Below are 27853 nucleotides of genomic sequence, written 5' to 3'. Positions count from 1 at the left end.
AAACTGGTCTTCCCTTGAGGACTCAATCCTCCATAGAAAATCTGTAAAAATTGATATGTTGGGATTCCGTGGTGTGGGCACTCTCTTTGATACTCCTTGTACCTTTCCCAGGCTTTGTAGATTGACTCCCCACTCCTTTGCCGAAATCCCTGGATCAAAGCTCTAGCATCGGCCGTCTTCTTTTGGGAGTAAAGTCTTCCCAAGAATGCTGTCGTGACATCATCCCAAGTGTGTAGAGAGTTTGGCTTCACCTCCTTTTCTAACCATTCGAGAGCTCTCCCAATAAGTGAAAAGGGGAAAAGCTTCAATCTCACGAACTCTTGATTCACCCCATTAACCTTGATGGTATTGCAGTACTTCTCAAATTCGTTCAAATGAGCCAAAGGGCTCTCATGCTTGGCACCACTAAACTGCCTTCTCTCGATGAGGGTGATCATAGCCGGCCAGATCTCGAAATCATTGGCCTCAGTAGTGGGTGGAGCAATCACACTTGAAGCTCTATACGCCCCAGGAGTTCCCAACTCCTTAAGGGGTCGTGGTGCTGGCCGATTGGGTTGGCGCGGTATGTCTGCCATTGGAACCTGTTGTGTGTTGTGTTCCTTTCCTTGAGAGTTTGATGACGTCAATCGAGATTTACGATTGCTCTTCAAAGTTCTTTCGATTTCTGGATCGAAGGGTATTAATTCTCTCTGTTTAGACCTGCGCATACACACTAACCAAACCAATTAAATAGCAGGGCTACAAGTGTAGCCAAAAGGGAAAAATCTTTTTGTGCTTTTTTTATGATGAACTAGACTCAAGAAATCAAAAAGCAATTAACAAACACCGCTCCCCGGCAACGGCGCCATTTTGACAGGGGTTAAATCGGTCGCTACAATCTAACTCTCAATCAAACAATACTTATACGAACACCCTATAACCAAGTACAATGGCAAATAAAGGTTCGGTCCACGAGGAACGAGAGTAATTGCAAATCAATCTTAAACCTAAGCTAGTTCGAAATCAATGGAAAATGGTGTTCTAAAATACTACTAATAAGATGGAATAAATCAATAAACTAAGACACTAGGGAGAACGAGAATTCACCAAACCATCGGTAACTACGCAACAAGGAATCACAGAGACAAACGGGATATGCAAAGACTATATGTCTGATCAATATCATGTGATAGGAAGACAACGGGCAATACTAAGCTTGGATTTCTCATGCACTTAACATTACTCGATACATAATCAAACCACATTCAATAATGAAATACTCAATTCACAATCTCTTGTTCAAATCAAGGAATTCATGCAATCAAATTCAAGATTCTAGGTTAGCTACTCCTATTATAATGAATTAACATGCAATCGCATATAATCAATTTAATCACAATCCGTTTATCAAAATCAATCCTCAATTACATAGATTACCTAGGCCGGGTTTCATCCCGAAACCCTAGCTAGGAGACTACTCACACATATTCATAATCAAAGCAATAATGAATTCCAAAAGCATAATAGATATAAACATGAATTCTGATTAAGGAATAATAAAGCTTGATTAATAAACAAGAATGAATAATACCAATTGTATTGATGCGAATCAATGGAAAAGTTCAGAACTTTGATATCCGTCGTCAATGAATAATACAAAGAATCTTCGCAAATCTTGCTTCAAATCAATCCAAGAAAACTAAAATCTCTAGAAATATCTCTAAGAAAACTAATGAATCTCTAATACTAAGAACGTTCTTCAATAACTCTCTACAAAGGCTCTCAAAACTATCTCTAAAAACTGTCTTTTAATCCTCCTAAAATCGGGCCTTATATACGTCTTCTAATTCGGAGAAGTCAAGCGCGCAGTTAACCCTGGATCAGCACGGCCGTGCTGAATTTGGCACGACCGTGCTAGCTTGTCAGTAAGTAAACCGGGTTTCTTCTTCAGGTTGGCACGGCCGTGCTATATATGGCACGGCCGTGCAGCTTCCTGGCACGGCCGTGCTAAAAATGACACGGCCGTGCAGCTTCCTGGCACGGCCGTGCTAAAAATGACACGGCCGTGCTGAATATGCTCTAGCACGGGGCTCATACTGAAGCTGACACGGGCACGGGCAACATCTGGCACGGTCGTGCTAATGGCCTGCACGGCCGTGCGGGTGCGTGGATACTGACACGGCCGTGCTATTGGCTTGCACGGCCGTGCTGCCTTGCCTGGGGTTGCTTGCTTATAGGCCAGCACGGGTGTGCCTATGGTAACACGGCCGTGCTGCCTGTGCTATGTAATCAATGCACGGCACTTGAACTTCCTTAACTCCTCGGACTCCGGTCAAGGCTAGCTCGGTTACGCATCAAGGGCTCGGGATCCGATTAAACTCGGTTGACATTACCTGAAAACACATCAAAAACAAACCGAAAACCCGTGAAGCACGTAATATGGGGAACGTAAGCATAACAAGGTAATAATCGGCCAAAGCGGCCCCAAATACATCCAAAATCATCCTAAAATATGCCCTAAAGCGCGCCCTAAAGTGCGCTTGTCAACTATAATTACCAAGGGTAATCGTCTTCTACAGATCGCAAAGAAGCCAAAATTTCGTAACAAGAGAAGGCAGAAAAAGAAAAAGCCTAAGAAGAAAGCAGCATCAACTTGATTTGGTTCATATGATAAACTTTATTTGTTTTCTTTTTCTACCAATTCTGATCTAGTGTAATATTTATCTGACTGAAAATGAGCCTTCTTATGTAATTCTTGAAAGAGGCACACAACGGTCACATATGATTTTGATGAAATTATATACAAAGTGTCACGAATCTCATATCTGTCTGCAGCTACAAAAATTTAGTCTTTCCGACTTTCAGTACCCTTGTTCTCTTGAAAACATGTCTTCTGATGTCCATTTGAGGTTTTGGTTAGTTAAATCCTTTACTTATCAAACTGCCAGGTTTTTCAGGTTTTCTATTTAAGAGAGGTCTGAAATTCTGTGCAAAAGGATCTTTTGGTGATCGTAAGGGCCTCGATGAAATCAATTTTGAGCCGTATGTAGATGCAAAATTAGAAAGAATGCTCATTGCATAATCTAGAAGGGTTTACTGTGGATTGTGATATTAAGAAAATATACATTAAGACGAATTCAACAAAATTCCACGTGACTATGTTATCTTATAAAGATTAATGAGAATTTACGGCCAAAATTTTCATAGTTTAACCTAAATATATATCAGGTAGAGTATGACTCCGTATATTACTACGTGGATACAAGTAATGGTGGCAACGTTTAAACAAGTATTTGATCTTACCCCCCATATTATATTACTTGCCCCCAAATTATTTATATGCACATGATTACTCCTTATCTATACTATATACTCTCTCCGTCTCCTAATACAAAGCCTCTTTTGGTTTTTGCGCGAGAAATAAGAAAGTTGTAAATTCTTTAAAACTGAGAAAAAATTGACAAAAGTAATCTCAACTTTGTCTCATTCGCTCAAAATAATCCCAACTTTGGATTATTTTTTAATAATCTGAACTTATATCAATTTGGTACCAATAGTCCCAACTGGTCATCTAACTTGTTACAACAAGTTACCTGACACGCGTCGGCATGTAATTGGTCAAAAAAATAAAAATAAAAATAAAAATAAAAAAATATTTCCAAAAATAATTAATTCAATAACCAAAATAAACACCCATCACTTCATCCTCCACTAGCCCAACCACCCTATCTGGCCAGCCCTCCTGCCCCTCCCGCCGCGCCAAGATCCTACGCTTTCGCCGGCGTCGACACCGGCCCTCCGCCCCTACCCCTGTGCCGCCCCCTAAACCACCATTACCCCAATCTCGAAACCCCTCTCCCTCCCCCGAAAACCCCTAAAAAACTCCTCCTCCACCGCAAAAAGCCCTCAATTGCCCCTCCTCCACTTTCGAAACCCTTGCACAATAATCAAATGCTGCAATTCAGAGCTTTCTCTACTTTGACGCGGGCAGCGCAGCTGGCGGAGAATAATCGGATGGTGGCGGCGTAATGGAGATGACGAAGGTTGAAATTGGTGGGGAGTAGAGGTGAAAAAATGATCGAGGATCTTGCTGATTTCGGCATCTCGCCATTGTTGGGTATGGTGGTTTAGGGGCGACGCAGGGGGTAGAGTGAGGGCAGCGCCGATGCGAGGGCGGAGGGCTGGGCGGGGCAAAGGGCTGGATTGGGCGGGGTAGGGAGGGTGGCTGCTGGTGGTGGTTTTTTTATTTTTTTTTTATAATTATTTTTAAATTATTATTTTTTAAAAAATTAATTAGTTTTATTGAGTAGTTAAGTGTTAATTAATAAATAACACTTTTTTAAGAGTTAATTAGTATTTTTTGACTAATCACGTGGTGACACGTGTAAATAAACTTTAAAAAAAAAAACTTACTTATTCAACCAGTTACAGGTCACTTGGAACCATTGAGAGTAAATTGATATCAAAGTTCTGATTATTAAAAAAATAATTGAAAGTTGGGATTATTTTGAGCGAATAAGGCAAAGTTGGGATTATTCTAGTCATTTTTTTCTAAAATTGATTAAAAGTACATATGTGCATGTGGGGTTAGAGAGAGATAGATAGAAGAAAAAAAGTAGTTGGTAATAATTGAAAAGATAGAGAGAGAAAGTGTTAGAAATTGAAGTTAAAAATGCAAAAAAGTAATGGAAAAAAAATGACAACTCATAAAAAAAAAAAGGGTAATAATGTTAAAAAATACAATCTATTAAATAGAAAGAGGCATTGTATTTTGGGTTATCCAAAAAGGAAATAAGGCTTTGTATTAGGGGACGGAGGGAATACTAAAATAATTACCAAATACGACACTTGACACAATTCTATGATTTTTTTTTTTTTTTTAATTTGTATCAAATAATGTAAAATTATATTAATATAAAAAATATTTATGTAACAAACAACAATTTTAAGGGTATATAATAAACAAATTTAAAATTTTAAAAAAGAAATGTTACATAAGTCATTATTAATAAAGCTTACCATTATGAATATGTGGATTTGCACATGCACAAAATTAGTAATAATAATATTTTATCCATTATAAAATACTTGTCACCTATATTAAACAGAATATGGTGAAAGTAACATCGATCGTTGACCTCCAAAAATGAATGTATAAGCTAACGACCGAGCTATCTGGGGTAAATGCTAAACAAACAATACAGAAATCTCTCATACCAGAACCATGGAAGACAATAAGAAGCTCAACATAGTAATGTTCCCATGGCTAGCATTCGGTCACATGCTACCTTTCCTACAGCTCTCCAAACGCTTAGCTACAAAGGGACACCATATTTTCTTTGTTTCAACCCCTCGAAACCTCAAACGCCTTCCAAACATCCCTGAAAACCTAGCCCCTTTGATCACTCTAGTCCCTCTTCCGTTACCTCGAGTTGAAAACTTACCACCAAATGCTGAAGCCACAACCGACGTAGGCTTTAGTATGGGGTTTGATCTTCTAAAGAAGGCCTACGACGGTTTACAAGATCCTATGAAACTTTTTCTAGAAAATTCTGTTACTACTTATCCATTAGACTGGATCATCTATGATTTCAGTTGTTACTGGTTACCTCCTATTGCGGAAAAACTTGGAATTCAAAAGGCCTTCTTCTCCGTATTTGGTGCAAGAATGCTTACAATCTTAGGTCCATTAAGTCAGGATAATGGTCCTGCTGCTGATTCATTTACCAATGCTGAATTCCTGACTACCCCTCCACCGTGGATCCCCTTTCCGAAAAGCACCGTCTACTTTCTACCTTACGAAGACTTCTTCAGGTGTTTCTGATTTATTCCGTTTTAAGACTGTTTGTAACAGCAGTGATTTGATCGTTGTACGTGGTTGCTTGGAGCTCGAAGGTGAATACCTTCAACTTGTAGATAAACTTATCGCTGAGAAGACAGTGCTTCCTGTGGGATTGCTACCTCCCTCTATGGAGGAAAGCCCTGAAGATGAAGTGCATAACTCGATTTTTGGTTGGCTGAAGAAACAAAGAAGCGGTTCAGTAGTGTATGTAGCCCTAGGGAGTGAGGTTGAACCAAGTCAAGAACAGCTAACTGAATTAGCACTTGGTTTGGAATTATCTAAGTTGCCTTTCCTTTGGGCATTTAGGAGATCAACTGGTTCTTCTGCAGACCTGCCTGACGGATTTGTTGAGCGTACTCAAGACCATGGGTTGGTTTGGATGAGCTGGGCACCTCAACTCAAGATACTGCAACATGATTCAGTGGGAGGGTTCTTGACACATGCTGGGTTTAGCTCTATCATCGAGACACTTATGTTCGGAAAGCCATTAATAATGCTACCATTGATGGTGGATCAAGGGATAAATGCGAGATTTATGGTGGAGATAAGAGTTGGAGTAGAAATACCAAGGAATAAGGAAGATGGGTCATTTACTAGAAGCTCTGTGGCTCAATCACTTACATTGGTGCTCAAAGATGAAGCTGGTAAGATGTACAGAGATGAGGCTAAGAAGTATAAACCAGTTATTGCTAATGAAAGCTTGCACGGCCAATATATTGATAAATTTATTAATCATCTAATTAACTACAAATTTGAAACATAACGATCATCGATCAATTAATTCGCTTATAGATCTATATTAAGGTCATATTTCTCAAGACAAGAATAAAATGTAATATTTTGTTTCGTCAGTCTATTTTCAATTGTTGAATTTGCTTATAAACCTTTGTTGAGGTCATGTTTCTCAATAAAAGAATAAAATTCACTCTTTTATTTCCTCGAATTATTTTTAGTTGAAACGTGTTGTATCTGCACTATGTTCTTAGAGCAATATTTTATCTTGAAGATAAGTTTCTCAGCTCAATCTTTCAAACATACTTTGTAATCATATAGTATTCGAAGGTTAACTACTCAAAAGATATATTAAGGTGGGATCCTTGAACCGTGCAAAAGAAGAAAATTAGAATGTTCTTGGTGGCTCTCCCTGGAGATACGCTTTGCGATGTACCTCTGCCTAGTCTGCCAACATTCTTTAATAATTCAATTGGACAATTATCTCTTTCGATGTGGGCATGACAGTGAATTTATTGTGCGAAATGGAACAACTTAAAAGCGGAAAAGGGTACGAATAGGTATTTGTCGAGCTAGCTACCATTGTTGGGTATTTATTTGGTAGGATCTTGGACGGAAAAGCGAAGAAAAGCAAGAGCAGAGAGCTTGGAGCGAGGTTATCAAATTGAGCCAGAACTTTCTAGATGAGGGTGATTCAATTCTATAAGTTGAAACTTGAGCGAGGTTATCAACACTCGTGAAAGCTAGAGCAAATCTAGCTAAACTGGTAGCCAAATGTTCAAATTGAAGCTAACTTTAGGCTTCATTTTAAATTGGAAAAAAAAGTCAATAAAAAGTCCTATAGCTAAGCAAATCTAGTAAAACAATCTTCAACAGAGATTAACTTGGATTAAATAAGTGACATTAGCCATATATTTTACCATTACACGTATAACTGGGCAGAACCTGAAAACCCACATGTAAATTAGTCCAAGTTATTGCCGAAGCATCTGCTGCAACTGAAGGACTTGATGCCTTTGTTCTGGAGGCAAAAGATTAATCTGCTCTGGCGTGAGACTCATAACTTGCTGAAGCAATTGCTGCTCCACCTCAGGGGTTAACTGCAAAACCGAACACAATTTACTAGGTGCAAGCTTCAAGAATGTATAGGTAAATGCCTAAATCACCAAACTTATGTAAAATGCATAGGTTACAAATGACTTACTGGAGGTGGACGATGAGGCTGATTGCCAACAGGCTGTGGTCCTGGGCCCAAAGATGGTGCAGGAAGCTGTGCACCAGACGTGTTTTCTCGAGAAACAGGTGGCCAAGAGGATGGCCTTTCCATCTGCATTTTGTTACCGCTCTGGTGGTTAAAGTCAACGTTCATATGTGAGCCTCCTGACTGGGGAAAAAAAAGAATCAAATAAAGAGGTTTAATAATACAGAGCCACTTTGCCTAAACTCAATACACAATTTTTTACTACTTTAAAAGATTATTTAGGGAAAATTGAAAGCTGCTCATACAGGCAAAATCAGTCAAGTTGGCTCACAATGAAAATCAAACATCTAAAAATTTTCTACACAAATTGACAAACAGGCAAGTTTTACAATTTTGGAAAGATCAAGCACAGATGGGTTGCATGATTGTGTCAGATACTCTCAGATTAGAATGTTCTCAGGCTACAACATATTCAAACTAAAAGAGTTCTAAACCTAGCTCGGCAAGAAACCTCTAATTAAAGGAAAAAAACAGTATATTGGATTAATGTTCTTCATTAACCCAAGAAGAAAGATAATTATAAAGAAAGCTTGAAAGGAAATATAGAATTTCAGCAGAAGAAATGCATCATTTAAGACAAAAGTTCTCTTTGCTTATTACTCATTTTTTCAACATCAAACCAGTTCAGACTAGATCCCACAAAATAATGTATTTTCTTATATATTAGTGAAATAATACGGTCAAAGTTTTCAAACCAGGAGATAAGATCAAGATAAGACCACACCAGGCCAAATCAAAAATTTCAAATCAGACCAGATCAAACCTTATTTTAGTAAAGAGAACATAACCCAAATCTACATCATAATCTCTTCAACAAAACAGGTCAATACTCTTATAAAAAATTAATTTCATATAAGTACATGCATTGAGCTTTGAATTGATCAATGCTGGAGATTTTTTTGACTAGTTAGACTAAGCAGAGTTTAAGGTCTATACAGCCTATATACACACTTGATAAGTGTCAAAAATTTTAAGGTTCAGACAGTGGAAAATTTCCGAGATCATTACTCAAATCTTAAGAAAGTATGTCATGAAAAAATATATTGCCAAGATGAGTTTGAATGAGTTCAACTCATGTTTATAACAAATTAACTGAGCAGCTGACTTTTTTGCTCAATTTGACTTTGTATTATCACATTATAAAATAGATCTACTATAGGTTGCAATACAGTTCTGCATCATATCTTGCACAATCTTATCCAAATCACCAAGAATAAATCCTGAGTTAACCAAAGATAATTTCCTAATGACCGAAAGAAGGGCACATGAATTGATACTCCATATAAGATTTGGAAAGTCCCTCACACAGTAAAATGGCTGATGGCACATCCCTCAATTATGCCCATGCTTATCACCTTAGTGCACCTCACAACTTCTAAAAAATTGTAAGTGGGTATCTCTTAGCCAGATGTGTCTTTTATGGTCCGTTACGATGAAAGGAAAAGGAAAGCAAGAAAGACAAAAGGAAATAAATCAAAAACCCATATTTATCAAAATTCGTTGGCTGGAATTTTTTTTTTTAAAAAAAAAGAAAAAAAGGAGTTTCTATTCTTTATTTACTGTAAGGATGATGGTTTACATAATAGTACACTTCTACAAGTGTCCACTATGCCCCAAAAAATATCATCTTCAAACAATCTCTCTGCTTTCATCTTTAACCACAGCCTTCGTTCGTGTCACCACCCTCATTCTTGCCGTCTTTGTTGCATTCACTGCCAACTCCTAAGTGAATTCCAATTCCACAACTTCTCTCAACAAATGACAAGTGTATCACTTGCTGAAAAGTAATCGCTCTCAAGTTCCAAACATTGAATATCAAAGGGCCTAGACAGCTAGACCTTGACATTTGATGTTAGACCACCGAGGAATGATATGACAATCAAACAGCAAAATTTCATTTACCAGCAAGAGAGAGGAAAAGGCCTACACACTTGCCCTTCTTTTCACAGGTCTACTTATTTGGCCTTAAGAGGTGGTGTTGGGAGTTATTTAGGCATGACTAAAAGAGAGGTGGAGTTGGGCAGGGTGTGTGGCTGTAGTTGGGTGACGAGACAAAAATCGCTGAATTGACAGGGTCTTGGTGAGAGAGGAAACAAATGTGGGTTGTAAGCTGAGTATAAAGTTAAAAAGGAGGTGTTTGCACTGGATAAGGAATAACAAAGATGAACCTTGGCTAATTTGGCAGCTTGGTGGTGGTATTGGGATATAATGGGGATGGCTAGGTGGAATGTGGAGTTGCATATGGCCAAGGAGAATCCACATAGTCCCAGCTGAAAATCCTCCTCCTCCCCTCTTCATGGGGAGAAAGGCATAAGGGGTTAAGGGTAATTCTATTAGGAGGAATTTGGTTCACAAGGTGGTATGGGATTGGAATGAAGAATGAAATCAGGGTGGTAAGAGAAAACTTGAATTTTCAACCAATGTGCTTAGTTTTGTAGAGGAATCATGAGCCACACACACCTCTCCTTTTGGGTTTCTAAAATGCCATACCTTAGGTTTGAGGTATGGGTTTACAAATGAAAATCTCTAAACCAAACACTTTGCCTGGGTTTTAGCCATTCCAAATTGATAAATCATACCACTTTCATCCATGTGCCTATTTTTATCTTTTTAATCAAACTTTAAAAGTTTGACTGAAAATTCTCATTAATAACATACAAAAAAACAAAATCATGTGGCATATTGTTTTATTCGTCTCAATGTGTGGTTTTATAATATTAACTTTTTGTCATTTTTGTTATTGCGTAACTAAAGATTTTGATGGCCAAAAGCACTTCTTGAAGACCGCGTAAAAAAAAAAAGGGCACTATATTATGGGACGAGGGATTACCTTATTAGTGTCAACCAAAAACCCCTTAAGGTTGCTGGGAAATCGAAGAAATACAACGAAAGGTTCCATAATTCCCTTTCCTAATTACTTGAAACCAAACAAACCCTTAGCTTGGTTCTACAGCTTCTACTACTCTAAAGTTTTAACTTAGTAATAAAAATTTATTGGACAACATCCCTCTCTTACAACTTCAAAATTATGCTTCACAACACACTATATACACAAAAAGTAAAATGCACTCCACTCTACACCCATGTTCAGTACCTTGCGTGTCAATATACATGCCACCTAGCAACCCCTCACTGCACCAACATCACTTCCTGACCCCAAAAATGCAGAGAGGAAAAAGGGACACGTTGCTAGACAATAGAGCTTAAAAAGGCTACAGGCATAGTCGATAATATAACTTATGACCAAATAGATTGAATTGTAATTTTATGAGCGCAATCAAGGTTGTTATAGAAAACTTATATCCAGATACAAATAGAAGCCAACAAAAAGCAAGATAAACACAATTAATTGCAACACAACAATCACTTGCTTAGTAGCATTGCACTATTGAATATTTGAGCATTACAAATACCTGATAGAGTGACTGATGAGGTGGTTGATGAGGGAGAGGAGGCGGTTGCCCTTGAGTAAATGGTCCAGTTCCAGTAGGAGGCCTGCTACTTGTCTAGAAATGTCAATAGAAAGCAATTATAATGAAGTAGAATCATAACAACGTTGACAGATGCTAGGGAATAATACAAGCCAAGCCAAGCCAACCCATCCCCACCCCCTCCCCCAAGAAAACACAAAATGAAGACATAGTAACCAACAGTTAACATTCCCCCCCTCCCCTTAAATTACAGCTTACATGATACATAGGCTGAGAATGGTGCATTTGAGGGATGCCAGCATTCTGAAAGTTGACATTTGTTCCAATTTGTGATTGATACTGCATCTGTATTGGAGGCCTAGGCTGTGGAGGTAGTGGAGGTTGTAGCTGATGATGAGAAACACCAGTTGTTTGCATTGGTTGCTGTAAATGGCCAGGAACAGGTGGCATGGGGGGTTGATGAACAGGAGGCGGCTGTGATCCAGAATGCATCGATAGTGGGGGCATATTAGGAACTTGAGAAGACTGCGGATGTGGCATTTGGCTTGCGTGGGTATTCAAGGGACCCCTATGCTGCTCAACTACTTGTGGTGGTATGGACTGAGAATGCATACCCTGCATAGGAGTTGACGTGATTGGCAATGAAGGTTGATTATGTTGTTGCTTTCTCACAGGAACTTGAGCCTGGGATATATTTGCTTGGTCCGGCAAACTAACTTGCTTAGGTGCTGAGTGAGCTGCATGGATATTTGTTTGCTGAACAGGAGGTGATGGTTGCGGTGCTGCCTGAGGCTGATTGCTCTGAACCTGGGTCATAGACTATTAGTTATGCTAAACTAAGTAGCTAAAGGTGCAAGAAATTGTACACAGAGAAAAGTGTTACCGCTTGCGGCACCTGCACCATACCAAGCATGATTTGTGCCTGTTGGGGCATGCAATGGAAATTTAGAATCAACAGCAAAACAAAGGTTGCAAATAAAGACTACTTCAAGTAAAAAGCTATTCCAAGAGATAAGATTAGTGTGCGTAATTCCACTTATATGCAATTCGTAAAAGAGCAAACATGATTCCTTCAGAAATAAAACCCTGCCACTAATATTCTTAATTACATCAAAATCAAGACTCTCCAATACAGAAAGAAATACAACAGTATCAATATAGAAGACAATTACAATGCATGAAAATGCAGAATTGTTTGGAGTTTATACCAACACTGAATTTAACATCAATTACCAGCCACAAAATCTAATGGTCATGCATCATCAGATCACCACATACCAAACTGCTAAAGTTGCATAACAAGAATATCAAAGATTGAAATAAGAAATAATGTAGAGGTTACACAATCAAATACCATTTCATAACTTATTAAAGAAAGAAAATACATTTACCATCTTAGTGTGGGATTAGAGAGTTAACTGTAAGAGAGTTTCCCTCAATATTATTGATCAAGAAACTTTCAAACCAGTATATCAGCAGAAAGTATTGGTGCTGGATTGAAATTCCTGCAGCACTTGCTTGGTATTGTAAACTGAATTCCTTAACTTACAGCTTCCCACTAAATAAATACTCCTCCGTTCTTTATTAGTTGACACATTTCTTTTTGGCACAAAAATTAACAAGTGGGAGAGAAATGCTAAAGACAAAAATACCCTTATTCATCCCCACCCACACTCCAACCTTTGGATTAAAAGTATGCAACCAAGAAACCTCACTCATAGTATATTTGGTGCTCGAAAACAGTATCAACATCAGTTGATTATTATGGTGATTATGGTCGTGTGTATATGTAAATGTTTACAACAAAGATCAATCAATCAAAGCCTTAATCCTATAAATGGGATCGGCTACATGAACCAAAGGTGATTATTCTATATATTCATCCACAAAAATCTTCTTCCTCCATCCCTTACGATCAAATACCTCATTCTCATACAAATCCATATGCTTCATATATTTCCTAACTCCTTCCAACCAAGTCATTTTCGGTCTTCCTCTACCTTGTTTAACCTCTCCATGATCTCACTCTTCCACTATTCGTACCGGTGCACCTTGGGTCTCCGTCTTACATGCCTAAACCAATGCAGACGATTTTCTCTTAGTTTGTATACAATACTTGCAACACCCACTTTCTTGCGAATAACTTCATTTCTTATTTTATCTCATAGGGTGTTCCCGCACATCCATCTTAACATGCACATTTCCGTAACCTCCATCTTTTTAATGTGCTTCTTCTTAGAAACCCTACATTCTGTACCATAAAGCAACACTGGTCTTATGGAAGTCCTATAGAGTTTTCCCTTCAACGGTAAAGGAATGCTTTGGTCACATAACACTCATGTGGCCGCTCTCCATTTAAGTCATCCCGACTTAATCCTGTGGACCACGTCTTGATCAAATTCACCATTCTTCTTGATGATCGATCCAAGATATTTAAAACACTCACTCATGGTCAAATCCTTTCCGTCCAAACTCACTACAGCGTCACTGGTCCCCCTCTCTGTGCCAAAGCGGCATACCAAGTATTCAGTTTTACTTCGACTTAGCTTAAACCCTCTATATTCCAACCTTTGCCTCCATTGCTCCAATTTGGCATCAACCCCATCTTTAGTTTCATCCTCCAAAACGATATCATACGCAAACGACATACACCATGGAACCTCATCTTGAAGAATGTTTACAACAAAGTTTTTTAAAAAAAAGGGAACAGAAAAGAATGTAGTTCAACTAGCTAAAGAAAAGGCCATTATTCAAGAACAGATTGGAGATTATGATAGCTTCCTCTCTCATTCACCTCATCAATTCACTTTCTCCTGTCAAATCACTTAACCAATCCTCTTTCCAGTGACCAAAAGCCTTAACTGTTGTGACTTGCTATGTATCAATTAATGTTTTCAATTCATTCAACTGGATTCCCTGACTGCCAGTTGCATCCTCTCTCCCCTTGATCTGTCTCCTCACATTTTCAAAGGACTGCCGGTGCTATACTTCTTAAAGTTTGACCCCCCCACCCCCTCTCCTCCAGTGATAAAAAGGGCAAAAAGTCACTTAGTGACCCCAAAAAGGATGTGATATCGATAAAATTTTGGGCTCTTTACATTTGATTCTCCACAAAAATGTACCCAAGATTTTTTGTTACTCAGAGAAACAGTGAATCAGAAAGAACATAACATAGATTAGAGTGTAATTTCCAAGGGATGGAGGCATTTAATTACATGCTTAAGATTACATGATCCCGTCATCTACAAATGACATTTGCCAATAGCAATGCACTATGAAAGATCTGTACCATTTCGATAATTTTCACATGTCAAGGCCTCCATATGAATGTGGAAGTAAACATGCCTTCCTCTCATAACAAAGGAAAATTTAGTAGATTATACAGAGTACAATACAATTGCATTTCTTTCTTCCTTAAATTGTTAGGCACTTCAATACGTGACATAACATCGAATATAATCCTAATATCTCCAAGGTAACACATTTAAGATAGAAAAAGTTATCTCTACCATTAAGTACCACACTCCTTGCTATTTAAGCATCTTAAAGAAGTAATACCAAATATAATTAGAGATGGGCTAATAAGAAAGACTAATTCCTCAATGGAGAGAGGCGCGTTGATGATGTACGAGTAAAAGTACATTAATTCACCCAATTGCGTAGTAACATGTCCCCAAAACGGTCAAAACCATGCCAGATAATTCAGATACTCCAATAATCAAATTCAAAGAATATCAATTCACCAACATTGCAAAGAAATGTCTCGTAGCGACGTACAAAACCTTCCCAGACAATTCAAATAATCTCGTATTCAACTCCAAAATTCAGTTCACCCGAAATTGAACATTAATACTTCTATCCTCATAACCAGATAAATCAGTATTTTATGCAATGATAACAAGCTTATAAATTGGTGACAAACAACATAAAATTTTATAAAATCCCAAAAATAACTGATAAAAACCTAATTCAAACCTGAAATAGGGCTCTTGTTAAAAGAGGGTTCTGAATCAAAATCTTTCTCGCTTGATGCTGATTTTGCTCAATTAGCGACTGTAAAACAACAAAATTAACAAGATTATCAAAAAATTTCGCAAAGAAGTTTCAGTAATAAAGAGTGTTAATTGATTAGTTTTGTAGTAATCTAGCAATGAAAATAAAGAAAAATAGGTCGAAAATTGTAAAGAAAAAGAGAAGAAGAGAGATAAAAATTGCCTTCATTTGACACATGATGTCGTAAAGTTGATTTTTCGACATTCCGGCGAGGTTTGACGCCAGGCCGTCGCCGGAAATTTGATTTCCCGCCATTGCGTTCCGGTGAGAGAGAAAGTTGATGCTGTAGAGACTAGAGAGTCGAGTTCTATAATTATGTTTTTTTGAACAAGAGGGGAAGTAATTATAGAGACAATCTATCCTAAAAGGCTAAAATTGGTTACGGGTTACTCGTCACTATTATAATAAGTGTTATTTGAGTTAATTTGTTTTTTTACAAACAATCACATGGTGCACAAAACATACTTAATAGATCCGTAGTAAGGTTTTGTGTTATTCATCAATCACTAATAGTCACAGACCATTATTCGGAGATAAGTTTAATTAAGTTCTATCAACAACCCTTCAAAAGCGGAAATAAGTGTTACTGTTCTCATGAATAGTGATTTGTCGCTTTTACCCTTGTTCTTTCACTATATTTGCGAATCTGCCCTTTCTTTCACTATTTTCCTTTCATTTTTTTTAAAAAAAGGAAATTTAAATTGAAAGTGAGCGACAAAGAGGAGGATTGCATGTGTTTGTAGTGGTCATAGTTTAGGTGATTTTTTTTAATTTTTTTTTTTTTTGGATTTGCATTTCATTCTATATATAAGGTTTCATTTAATTTGGACGAAGTATATTTTTGGGGTTTGTTGAAGCTTAATCAGTGAGATTAATCATCTAATATTTAGGGAATTTGCGATCACTATATTGAATAGCTATGCATTGCTTTTGTGCCAAGAACTTACCTTTTCCAATGGATCAATATCCTACCTACTCATGACTATGAACATTACCATTTACTAAGGACCTTGAAGATGGACATATATGATATTGTTTTGGATTAAAGGTTGTTTGTTAAAAATAAGCATGAATTTGTTGGTTTGAAGTGATCAATGGATGTTTGATCTCTATGTATGACATGCATCCGTATAATGTTATTGATTTCAGTATATTTTTTTATTTGAAAATTGCTTGCTTTGACATTGCTGTATACCAATAATATTATTAGCTTTACTCCTTCAACAAAAAATAATTTGGAGGACCTATTTTTCAAGTCTTCAATGTATGCCTTATCTTTATGCATGACATACATTAAATTAATGTTATTGATTTATTTATATTTATTGATTTGAAAATTATGCATAATTTGATAATTCGAAAATAATTCAAGTTTTTGCTTTACATGCATCGATGGATTGTGATTGCTTTGTAATTAGTGTGTTTTGTTTTGAGAATGAGTTATTTAAATCAGCTGTGTGCATGTATCTTTTTGGGTTCTATGTGAGTTTGTTTATGGTTGTCGAATTCTCGGGTTGTGGACTCTACAGAGAGTTTCATTGTGTTATAAAATAGTATGCTAAAAATTGTGTTCTGAATTATATTTGGTGGTTTTATGGACTTATATTAAGGTTTTACAAATAATGACAGGTTATGGATGCTCTTCCTACACAAGTAGTGATGCCTTTTTGCCCTTTGTTGAAGCAAGTTACCAGTTACTTGAATTTTCTTGATGCAGATTTCCAAATGCTTGATGAACCTAGGAGCATTGCTTGTGATATTGTTAAGGCAGATAGTGATTCCGTTCCATGGTTTATGTTGGTGGGGATACTGATAATGTAAAGTAATCCTATGAAATTGCATCTAGGAAAGCTGTGTGTGATCTTATGAATAAGTATGAAATAGTTATTAAGGATGTAACTGCTCTACAAAAGCAAATGTATGATAGGAGTGGCCAATTGTACTATTTTAAGAAAGAGGAACTAGAACGTATTGAGAAAGGAGAGTCTAAGGTTTATATACATGAGAATGTCTCTGATAGCTTTGAAAACAAGTCCAAGAAGATTGTTATTGATTTTCTTGATGTGTTAAGGGCTATCTTAAGGTCTATTGATTTGAGGTGCACTCCGATTGAGACTATTGAGCATCTTCTTGATCAGTACACTTCTTGGTTTACTGTCATTCACCATAGGAATAGTTCAGGCTTTCGTTGTCTATTTAGTGATTACTGTGCAAGCCCATCTGCAACAAAGCAAAATCTGGCTAGGAAGGCTATTGATTATCTTATTGATGTGTTTATCATTCAGATAGTGGATGCTAATTATAGGGAAACAACATGTAGGTTTGATGCTATATTGTATACTTTGGAGAGGGAAAGTTATTTAAGTGTGAAGGAACGTGTGTTGGGAATTAAAGAAGAGCTGGAACCGTCTGCAAATCTTGTTGAGCAGGATTGTATTACTTCGGTTGGAAAGGAGGTTCAAGTCCCTCTGTCTGTGACACCTGCTAGACCTTCTAAGAAGCGCTCTCTATGATCTATAGTTGTAGAAGGTTTAGATGTTAGTTTTAAGCGTATAAAGTTTTCAAAGGACTAGATGTCTTATTGTGTAGTTCTTCTTTTTAAAAAAAGGAGCTAGGTTATTTTTTGTTTAATCGGCAGAATGTAGTTACTTCTGGTATGTACATGATGTAGAAGGTTGTTTTCTTATGCTTTTGTATTTAACTCTTTTATGAAAAGAGGTAGATTTTCTAGGATTTGTTATGTTTTGTGTATCGGATGTAATAAATTTGGTGTATTTTTTGGTAATAATATTTGCAATTAGTTTATGTCTTGTCAAAATCTTATACATTTACAGTTTGAAACTTGGTTGCATTCAGTTTATAATTTTATGACATACTAAGTTAGTGCCTATTATGTTATGGAAATTCAGGTATTATAAAGCATAGCTTTTGAGTTTTTTAGAAGAAGAAGAAGAAAGAAAAAAAAGAAAAAAAAAAGAAAGAAAGAGCAAACATCAAAAGGTAAAAGAGAGTTTGCTGGAATCAGCAAGTGTTGCAGCATATAGGTGAGTTTGATCAAATGCGTTCTAAGATTTGTATTTAAAGTTGTTTAGTTTATGTTTGCATGGTTTAAGGATTGTGGCTTATAAATGAAATATTTGTTAATTATGATTTAGATCGATTGTTACAAGCACCCTTGACATAAAGAGAATGTAAGAGTAAACATATAAGAGGTTTGCAGGTTGAGTTTAATGGTGGTATGCAAAGGTATTCATAGAAAAATCTTGATTCAAGTAAACTGATATATACTATCTACTATTTAAATATACCTGATTTATGTGAAAATGCAGCTAATTGGGAATATGTTGCAATTATTATCTTGCAGATTGCATGGAGCTAGAATCTAGCAACAAACCTACTAAGAAACCTTAAACCAGACATCCAGTGACAATTAACTATCTGACATTTTGATTATCTATTACTTCTTCTTCTTAGTTTTTACAATTTTGAAACTTTAGTGTAGTTATTTGCATTTGTTTATTTCAAGTAGAAGTCCCTGATGCAATAATTGGGAAAATAAAAAAATTTATGAAACCTATCAGCTTCCTGCTCCTACTTATTGTCATAGATGTATGGATACAAAATTTGCATTTGAATCTCTTCACTTTTGTTGTGGTGATGGTGAGATCAAAGTTGCTACCAATGAGTATCCTTCGCAGCTTGTGAGGTTGTTCACTTCAATGGATGAAGATGAAAAGCATTTCAGACAGTATGTGCAATTATACAACAATTTGTTTGCTTTTACCTCATTAGGTGGGAATTTTGATGCTAAGACAAAAAAAGGCATCTATGTCTTCAAGTTACATGGGCAATTCTATCACTATATTTCAAATTTAGTTCCAGGAGATGCAGGGCCAAAGTATATGCAGCTCTATTTTTATGATGGACAACATGAGATGGCTAATCGACTATGATGTTTTTCCAGAGTTAAGAGAAGATGTGTTAGCAATACTTATGGAGGTTTCTTAGATAAATCCTTATGTTAGATTTTTTAGATCTTTGCGAGAAATTCCAGTCACTGAATCAACACATATTTTGATTAATAAGACTACGGTTCCGGATCAGCGTGTTCATAATGCTCCTATAATAGATGAGGTTGCAGTAATTTGGCTGGAGAGCACTTTTTCCAGTGAATCTGAAAGTCCTCGCATATTGGTTTCTGGTCAAAATGATTCTTCTCATAGGATCATGCAATTATGGTTGTTATAATCCTTTGCAATATCCACTACTTTTTCCATATGGTGATTGTGGGTGGACCCAGGGCCTTAAGAAAATGTCTAAGGGTGGAAGACGGCAGATATAGTCTCAATCGGATCCTATTTCTTCATGCAGTGTGCATACTACTGAAGACTTATTAGAAGAAGAGGCCAGACATATGTCATTTACGTGTTTTGGATTTAAGGAGCATGTTTTCGTAAAATGTGATTATGTTTTATTACATATCAAGTTCAATGTTTTGCTATTGTTGTTTGATACAATTGTAATGAATTTTTCCAAATGTGGTTTTGTAGGTGCAAGTGCAAATGGCAGTTCATCTAAGACCGATAGTATTATTTCAGCTCGGGAATACTACGCATATAAGCTTCAATGTCGGCCTAATAATTTATTACTTAGATCTGGTAGATGTTTTCAACAATATATTGTTGATATGTATGTTAAAGTGGAAAACACACGATTGGATTTTTTCCGGGAAAATCAACAGACAATAAGGGATGATCTTTATCAAGACTTCTTGATACTATTGACTGTGGTGAAATTAAATTGTGCTGCAAATGTAGGCAGAAGAGTTATACTACCTGCAACATTTATTAGAGTTCCTCGTGATCTTAAGTAAAGATATCTAAATGCAATGTCATTGGTTCAAAGGTATGGTAAGCCTGATCTATTCATAATAATGACATGTAATGCTAATTGGCCAGAAAAAAAACAGGAGTTTGCTGTTGGAGAAGAAGCACAAAATAAGCTTGATTTAGTTGCAAGGATTTTCAGAGCAAAGGTACTTGCTTTAAAACACTTAATTAAAAAGAAAAAGGTGTTTGGAGAAGTAGCTGCGATGATCTATGTTATAGAGTTTCATAAAAGAGGTTTGCCTCATGCTCATTTTCTAATTATATTGAAACCAGAGTTCAAAATTAAGTGTCTTGATGATTATGATAAATATGTGTGTGTTGAAATACCACCTGTTGAAGATGCATATCTAAGGCAAATAGTGGTTAAACATATGATGCATGGTCCTTGTGGTCATTTGAATCCAGAATGTCCTTGCATGAAGCATAAAGAGAATCCTGGTTATTATAAGTATGGCTATCCAAAGAAACTTTGTGATTAAAATCTTAATTTAGTTTGATGATATAATTAGTGGTTTATTTTCCAACAGGCTAGTGATGCAGCAGCATGGAACATAATTTATCAGTACAAGTGAAGAAGACTAATTAAGATAAATCTTTCATTTTGCTTTTGAGAACTCCAATTAGCAACTTAAGATTATACATAATTATTATTAGACTAAATAGAATACCTAAAGTTAGCTATACCTTTCTTCCCCCTAGAAATAGGAAAAGCAGGAAAAAAAAAGATAATTTAAAATGACAAGTTCTTTTGCTTTTGGAAAATTAAATCTTTGCAATGTAGTTTGTGAGCAGAAAACTAAGTCCTCATTTGCTTAATAGAGTAGTTGCAAAAGGTAATGTTTAGACATGTTATCTATAAAAAGATTTGGTTTCCTTGATTTATGCAAAACAAGGTGGTAAATTACTGTTGCATGCTACAGAAATTACATGTATGCATTTCCTTTAGATCAAAATCCAACTTACTTTCCAGTCTACAGTCTTTTGCATGCAATTCTTTTTTTTTTTTTTTTTTAAAAAAATGGAAATAAATTAACATTACACCCCTACTATAAAAGCATTGTTAAGCTTGAGCATTATTCTCATTCCAAAAAATAGAAACAAAAAAAAACATTTAGAATAAACAAATTTGCAGCAAAGGCTACACCAAGCATTCGATTCCTTGCTCTTTCACAGATATCAATTACACATGAATTGCATTATACAAATTTGTAGTTGAATTTTAAAGTTGTGCATATATTGCTAATACTGATTATAGAGTAGGTTTAAGATTTAAAGCAATGCTATAAGTTCAATTAATTGCAATTAGTGAGAAATTGCATTATATAGAGTACAATATGATAACATTAAGAATTCCTATATGATGCATGTATAATTGTTGCTACTTTCAACTCAATCAAAGACTATTTTGAAACATGCTGAAGAAAAAAAAGGGGGGGTTTATATCATCAAATGTCAGCACATTCTAAAACCCAAGAAATTGTGAAATTAGTTAGATCAGAATCTCAAACAGTGTATTGTTTGAATTTATATATAAACTCTAAAGTGAAAATTTGAAAAGAAAAAAAAAACCTTTTTTCTTGAATCAGAATAATATTTGTACATTTCATAAGACATGCATGGATTTTAGTGTCTTCACTGTTACCATATCAATTTAATATTGTAAATTTCTTATTTGAATCCAAGATCTCAGTTATAAAGTGAAAACATTCAGGAAATAGAATTATTCTTCATTTGAAAGTAATATGTATATACTTGATTAGGCATGCATGTTATTTAGTTCCTTCATTGCCACCATATTGACTTAATGTGCTCCATCATAAGTGGATTCTTATTGTTGCTACCTACACTTATTTATAAAGATTACTTCCATATAACTTTAAATCTGGTTGCAAGATGAATTGTCATCTACTGTGAAATTAATTATTGCCTTTTCCATAGTTAAATGAGTAGAAATTATGTTTATCAAATGTAGATATAAACTATGTACGATAATTTGTTAAACTATGTTAACTCATGCCTTAGTCAGGGCATTTCCATGGCACCTTTACGAAAATACCTAAATGAACTTGATACAACAAGCAGATGCTATAAGGGTAAAGTAAGGGTTGCAGAAAAAGGCCGTCCTCGAAAATCTGAAAAAATGTACGCTATTAGTATATTATCTTGGAAGATGACAAGGTACAATAACTCTAATCATTACGCGCCTATATTCCCTATCATAAATCACAAAATTAGAACAATATTGTGATATGTTTTTGTAATAATTGCTGTTGACAGAAAAACCGGATTAAAATGAAACTTTTTGGCAATCAAATTGAAGCATATTGGAATGTTATCAGCTTCAGGGGCAACTATGAAATAGCTAATGTTGTAGTCAGAACTTTGGATTTACAGTGGAGAGGTAGGGAAGATGACCTTCCATTTTAAATGACATTGGGAAGTAAAACTCTCATTCAATCTACTGACCCTAAAGGAGAATCAGTTTATCCTAGATATCAATCTCTTGCATCTATCCCAATAGTTCCTGTTGATGATGAGACATATGGTAAACAATTCAATTAAACTACCAACATGCAGAGTTTATCTTCGGTTTAAATATATATATATATAAACTATACCTAATAAAGAATACATACATTAGCTTCGTTTATTTTGTCATAGACATTCTTGTGATTGTCCTGAATGTTTCGAAGGAACCAAGAAAAATAGTGACAACTCAGAACAAAGAAGCATCTGTTCGAGATCTAATGGTGATTTATCACAGGTAGTAGTTGTTACAATATAGCTAAACTAATTGCAATAAATGGTTTTCATTTCATCAAAACACACTAATTATTATTAATATTCTAACTACAGTACTGATCAACCGGTGAAAGTGTCTACTTGGAATGATCTGTCTAGAGATCAATGTGAAACGCTTGTTTCAGATAGCGAGTCTCTTAAAGTAGTTGGCTTCACAGCTTTGCGTCCTATCACTCGCTAAGGTATGACATAAACTCTATTCATTCACTAACCCTATAATGTAGCACATTTATGAACTATAAATATAAGAACACAGGTATTGACATTCAAAAATTTTGTAGGGTTTGCGCTTGAATCAACCATGTCTACTTTCATAATTAAAAATCCTGAAGATGAAAAAGCAACAGTTTTAGCTGAATGGTATAATATCTCAAAATTGTTTTGAATTATTTAATTTAAAATGTATAGATACTCATTTATAGTGCCATTAGATTCTTATATTTCCTTTTTTTAACGAGTACAACAAAGGGCAAAGAAACATCAAGCTATGCTAATTGATCAGCAGAGACGGCTGAATGCTACTTGTAATCCTTCAGCAGAAAGAACTCTAACAACTATAGGCCGTCTCAAAGGGAAAAAGGTACATTAATAAGATATAACACCTAATTGATTTCTAGCAATAGAATGCACAATTAACTCTGCTACATAATATAAGTGTTTAAAACTTCACCCTAATTGTACATGTTATTTGTGCAATGCACTCCACAGACACACTTCCACAAGAGGCCTTTTGGTTGAGAGTTGTCACTCTTGATCTAGAGTTTGAAAAATTGAGAGCATACATTGGATGTTCTTACCGCGGTAAACAAACAGATGTCCCTCTTGGGACAGTTTATGATTGCATAGCGTGTTCAAGGAAGGGCATACATGCTGCTTATAGGTATTGCATAGCGTGTTCAAGGAAGGGCATACATGCTGCTTATAGGTATTGCATAGCTCCTAGCATCAATTAACTTCTATATTAATGAAATGTATAATACAAAACAAATTTAACATTGTTTTTCATAATATATAGGGCGACAATTACTTTCAATGTTTCTGATGGAACTGGAGCATTACAGTTGAATGCTTTTGCAGATGTTGTTGTCAAACTATTTGACATGCCGCCAATAGAAGCTATTTATGAAATGAAAATGACAGTAAGCAATATAATCTATAGAAAACAAAAACTTACTGCTTACATCAATTGTAATTACTTTTGCTTATTGGTTTCTTCACTTATTATTTATTGGATATGTGATTAGGAACATACAGATAAATTCGATGAGATAACTTTTAGGCTAGCCACAACACATTTCCTGATCAAGATTAGACCTATAACTGCACTCACAAAGAACAAAGTCTTACTATGGGGCTTCAAGGATATACAATTGGCAAACACACTAACAGCTACCACTCCTCAGAGTAGCTCAACAAAGGCTGAAGTCAAGATGCAGCGAGATCCATCAACATAGAAACTGTTGATGCTGAAGTTATTGGTCAAACTCAAGAGAAACCAAAGGTAGATTTATGCGAGATGATTAAGAAAGAGACACTAGAAAACATCGACCTTGCAAACTTAAGCTAAGAGGAAGAAGATGCTTGTGTGATAGTTGAAAAAATGGCTGCAGAAAATGAAACTTCCCAAAACAATATAGAAGATCATGGACACAAGAGAAAAAGGGATAATACTGAGTCAGAAACTTATATCATAACACCATCCAAGGATGTCATAAATCTGCTAGTCCAGAATGCATCCAACAAGTCAACTATCACCACTGAAAAGGAATCACAGCAGACTACTCTTAATGCTATCAAAGGTAAGGCAATAAGGCTTGAGGAGCAACCACATGGAGGAACTATGCTCCAAACAATCAAGCAGGAAAAAATGAGCACGCGTCGGTCATTCCAATTTCATGATGATGAATAAAAAGGTCAAGGGGAACAGAAGATCTTAGCTCTAACAGATCACATGGAAAGCAGCTTCAACAACAAATTAGAATATATATAAACTTTAAATTCTACTTTAAATATTTTGTAATCAGTGGCTTTGATTAGGAAAAAGTTTACTATAATTACCTGTTCCTGATTAACACCACTTATTTAAGTATCGGCATTAACTTTGTACTTAAATTTTTTGCTATCGGCTAGGAAGTCAAGTGAACAAGTAGTGCTTTTGGATGCTAAGTATGTAGGAAGAAGTAAGCAGCTAAACAAATATGTAAATAGGCAACTTTAAGCTATATTCTGAAGTACCTTCAGAAAATGGCTTGCTATGGTAAGGAAATGTACCCTCAGTTTTTTATGTGAATATAATAATATCTATTATCTAATCATGATCTCCAAAATCTGTAATCTCCATTACAGAGTTATTTAGTTCATATATACAATCATTTGCATACATATTTCTCTGAATAACTTAATTTAAAAAAGATGTCCAATCACTTCAACTTAGGAGACAATATCAATGCTTTATTTATAAATTCCAAATATTAGATTACATAGGCTTACATATTCTTATCCCTTTGAATAGGTTCAATACTAGCTCGCCTTTCAATCATAGAAAAAGAAAAAATTCTGACATAGAATTCCTTATTACCAGCATAACAGATAATCATTGTTTCACGATCAACCATGTAATTTTCATTAACAAAACTTTCCCAACCAATATCAAGACACATATTAATTAGTTCTTGTATCTTCAGTAACCTTCATCAGTTGCATAGGCCATATACGGCTATTAGGACCTCGAAGAACCTCCATAGGACTACAAACTCTAGTCAACAAGGCAGTCCAATCCTTTGGAAACACCTACAATATTCATATATAGAGTTATTTCCAAACACAAAAAACATGCTACAAGTCTTTGGGACTAACAAATTAAACAAGCAAATAATTTACCAGCTTGTGTCTACAATCATCTCCAAAAACAACAACATGACTTGGAAAGCTTCTATACATCTTTAGAACTAACAAAGTATGTGAAATAACTTATGTTAAAAACGCACCTGTATTTATACAGAATCAAATTCCATTAACAACAAGCATAAACTACATTGTCAAAGTGTCTTAATTATGTAAAGACATGCTTAACCTAATTAAATCAATCTAAAAATAGGATTAAAGGTCATAGTATTCTTCAATCCACTTTGACTGAAACAGTTTTATCCTAATTTAACTCTCAATTCAGTCTGTCAAAAATAGATCTATCCTGATTAGGGGGATTTTCCCTTAATCCACCTCTCGCCATGTGGACCAATTAGGGCCTGACAAGTGTCACCCAGTTGGACTTATCAGGACCTGCCACATGGCGCGCTTCCATTGGTCCACCATGGACCTCCTATGGTATGCCATGTAGCCCTCTCAACCTTGCCTAAACAGGTAAGATATTGGGCCCAATTCCCAAGGAAGCCCAGTCAGTCCTAGGGTTGGCCAAAACCCTAGAACCTGGCACGCTTCCCAAGGCTATAAATACGGTCATAAATGCTCATTTATGACAAGAGAGACTGTTCACAAAAAACACTCGGATTTACACAAATCCTAAGGCAATCACACACTACTCGGTACCGCCTGCTAGACCCGTCCTAGCATCCGGCACCCATTTACACTCTGCTTTACAACTCCTTCATCTACTAACTTGATCGTTGGAGGCGGAGCTCCCTACCCAAGGAGTCTCTGTTATCTTTGCAGGTACAGGCGCGTGGTTCCAGCCTCGAAGTTGTAACTCTCCCAAGGGACGTAGAAAACCCCGGAACATTTTGGCGCCGTCTGTGGGGAGAGTACCTTTGAGATGGCATCACAATCTGTACCGACTAATGGTGACAGGCGTCCAGAGGACGACTACCAAGAAGACGAGCCTCATGTTGTTTCTGATCAGGACACTGAGCCTGAAGTCGAGACTCACACGGCCCCAGACGGGTCCTTGAGGGCTCGACACACTACTCCTCGTGAAAGGCAGGAAAGGAAAGACCAGGCTAGTCCATGCCAATCAGTTGGGCCATCGACCGACTCTCACCAAGCGGCCGACTGGACAGCTCCTGTCTCGAGAAATGATCTCATGGTCATCATGAGAAGTTTCAAGGGTAAGATTAAAGATCTCATCAACAAAAAGGCGGTCGTCCCCCAAAAAGGGTAGTCGAGCAAGAAGCCTTCCTATTCAGGAAAGAAGAAGTCATTAAAAGACCGTGAGGCAACCCCCCACCCTCGCCAAGAGGAGAGGCGGGTACCTCTACTCAATCTATCCAAGCACCGTATCCCAGCCTCATTGGGAAGGAAACCAATCCGCCTGGTCCAACCAAACGACTCAAAGAAGTCCTACTCAGACGCCCGACTGCTGATTCAGCAGAAAAGGAGCCAACAGCAGTCTGAGTCGGCCTCCACTTCTGATTTTCTTGACAGTGTACAAAACACCTATATGAATCGTTCAAGGTCAAACTATGAGATCCAGACAGGCAGTACACACTGCGGTTCTAGCTCTCGCCAACAACAGTCGGCACCATATGCCACTCAGCCGCCATATGTGCCGCAAACTCATTACTTTCTGTAAGCCAATGTTCTGAAGTTGTTGACACAGCCGGCTGGCAGATTGTCGAACCACTGCTGGGCGACTCCCTTCAGAGTGGCAGGAAAGCATCTACACCATGTGGCATTGTCCAATCCTTGAAGGTACATTAGATTGGTGAAGGCTATAAGGTGATCCTCTAGGTTAGCAGTGCCATCGTAGGCGCCTATTAACACATTTTTCACTTTAGCCGGCTGGGCGGCTTGTAAAATTTCCTTTGAGAAGGCGGTTGGTTGTTCTCCCAGCTGGAGCAACCGTAACTGCCAGTCCAAAGGCGGGACATTCTTAGCCATCTGACCTCCAAAAGGATGAGGCGGCAGAATA

At 36.6% G+C, this 27853-nt stretch overlaps 1 protein-coding gene and 1 pseudogene across 2 annotated transcripts; one reads left to right on the top strand and one right to left on the bottom strand.

Moving 5' to 3' along the window:
* Positions 1-5112: 5112 nt before the first annotated feature.
* LOC110726228 lies at positions 5113-6637 on the top strand (annotated as a pseudogene).
* A 606-nt stretch (positions 6638-7243) lies between these two features.
* LOC110726412 (cleavage stimulating factor 64-like) lies at positions 7244-15671 on the bottom strand. Of its 2 annotated transcripts, none has more exons than XM_021905892.1 (7): positions 15461-15671; positions 15221-15298; positions 12129-12167; positions 11504-12046; positions 11228-11320; positions 7758-7937; positions 7244-7653 (listed from the first exon to the last, which is right to left on the bottom strand). In XM_021905892.1, the coding sequence occupies exons 1-7, from the start codon at positions 15551-15553 to the stop codon at positions 7528-7530; spliced, it is 1152 nt and encodes a 383-aa protein (XP_021761584.1). In that variant the 5' UTR covers positions 15554-15671; the 3' UTR covers positions 7244-7527. The 2 variants fall into 2 exon arrangements, with proteins under 2 accessions (XP_021761584.1, XP_021761583.1); XM_021905891.1 differs by having other exon boundaries at positions 11504-12052; positions 15461-15670.
* Positions 15672-27853: the final 12182 nt, after the last annotated feature.

The sequence above is a fragment of the Chenopodium quinoa genome, unplaced genomic scaffold (assembly GCF_001683475.1).
Source record: "Chenopodium quinoa cultivar QQ74 unplaced genomic scaffold, ASM168347v1, whole genome shotgun sequence".
In the NCBI taxonomy this organism is placed as follows: Eukaryota; Viridiplantae; Streptophyta; class Magnoliopsida; order Caryophyllales; family Amaranthaceae; genus Chenopodium; species Chenopodium quinoa.
The sequence above is the reverse complement of the archived record's forward strand: the minus strand, read 5'-3'. Positions and strand labels throughout refer to the sequence as shown.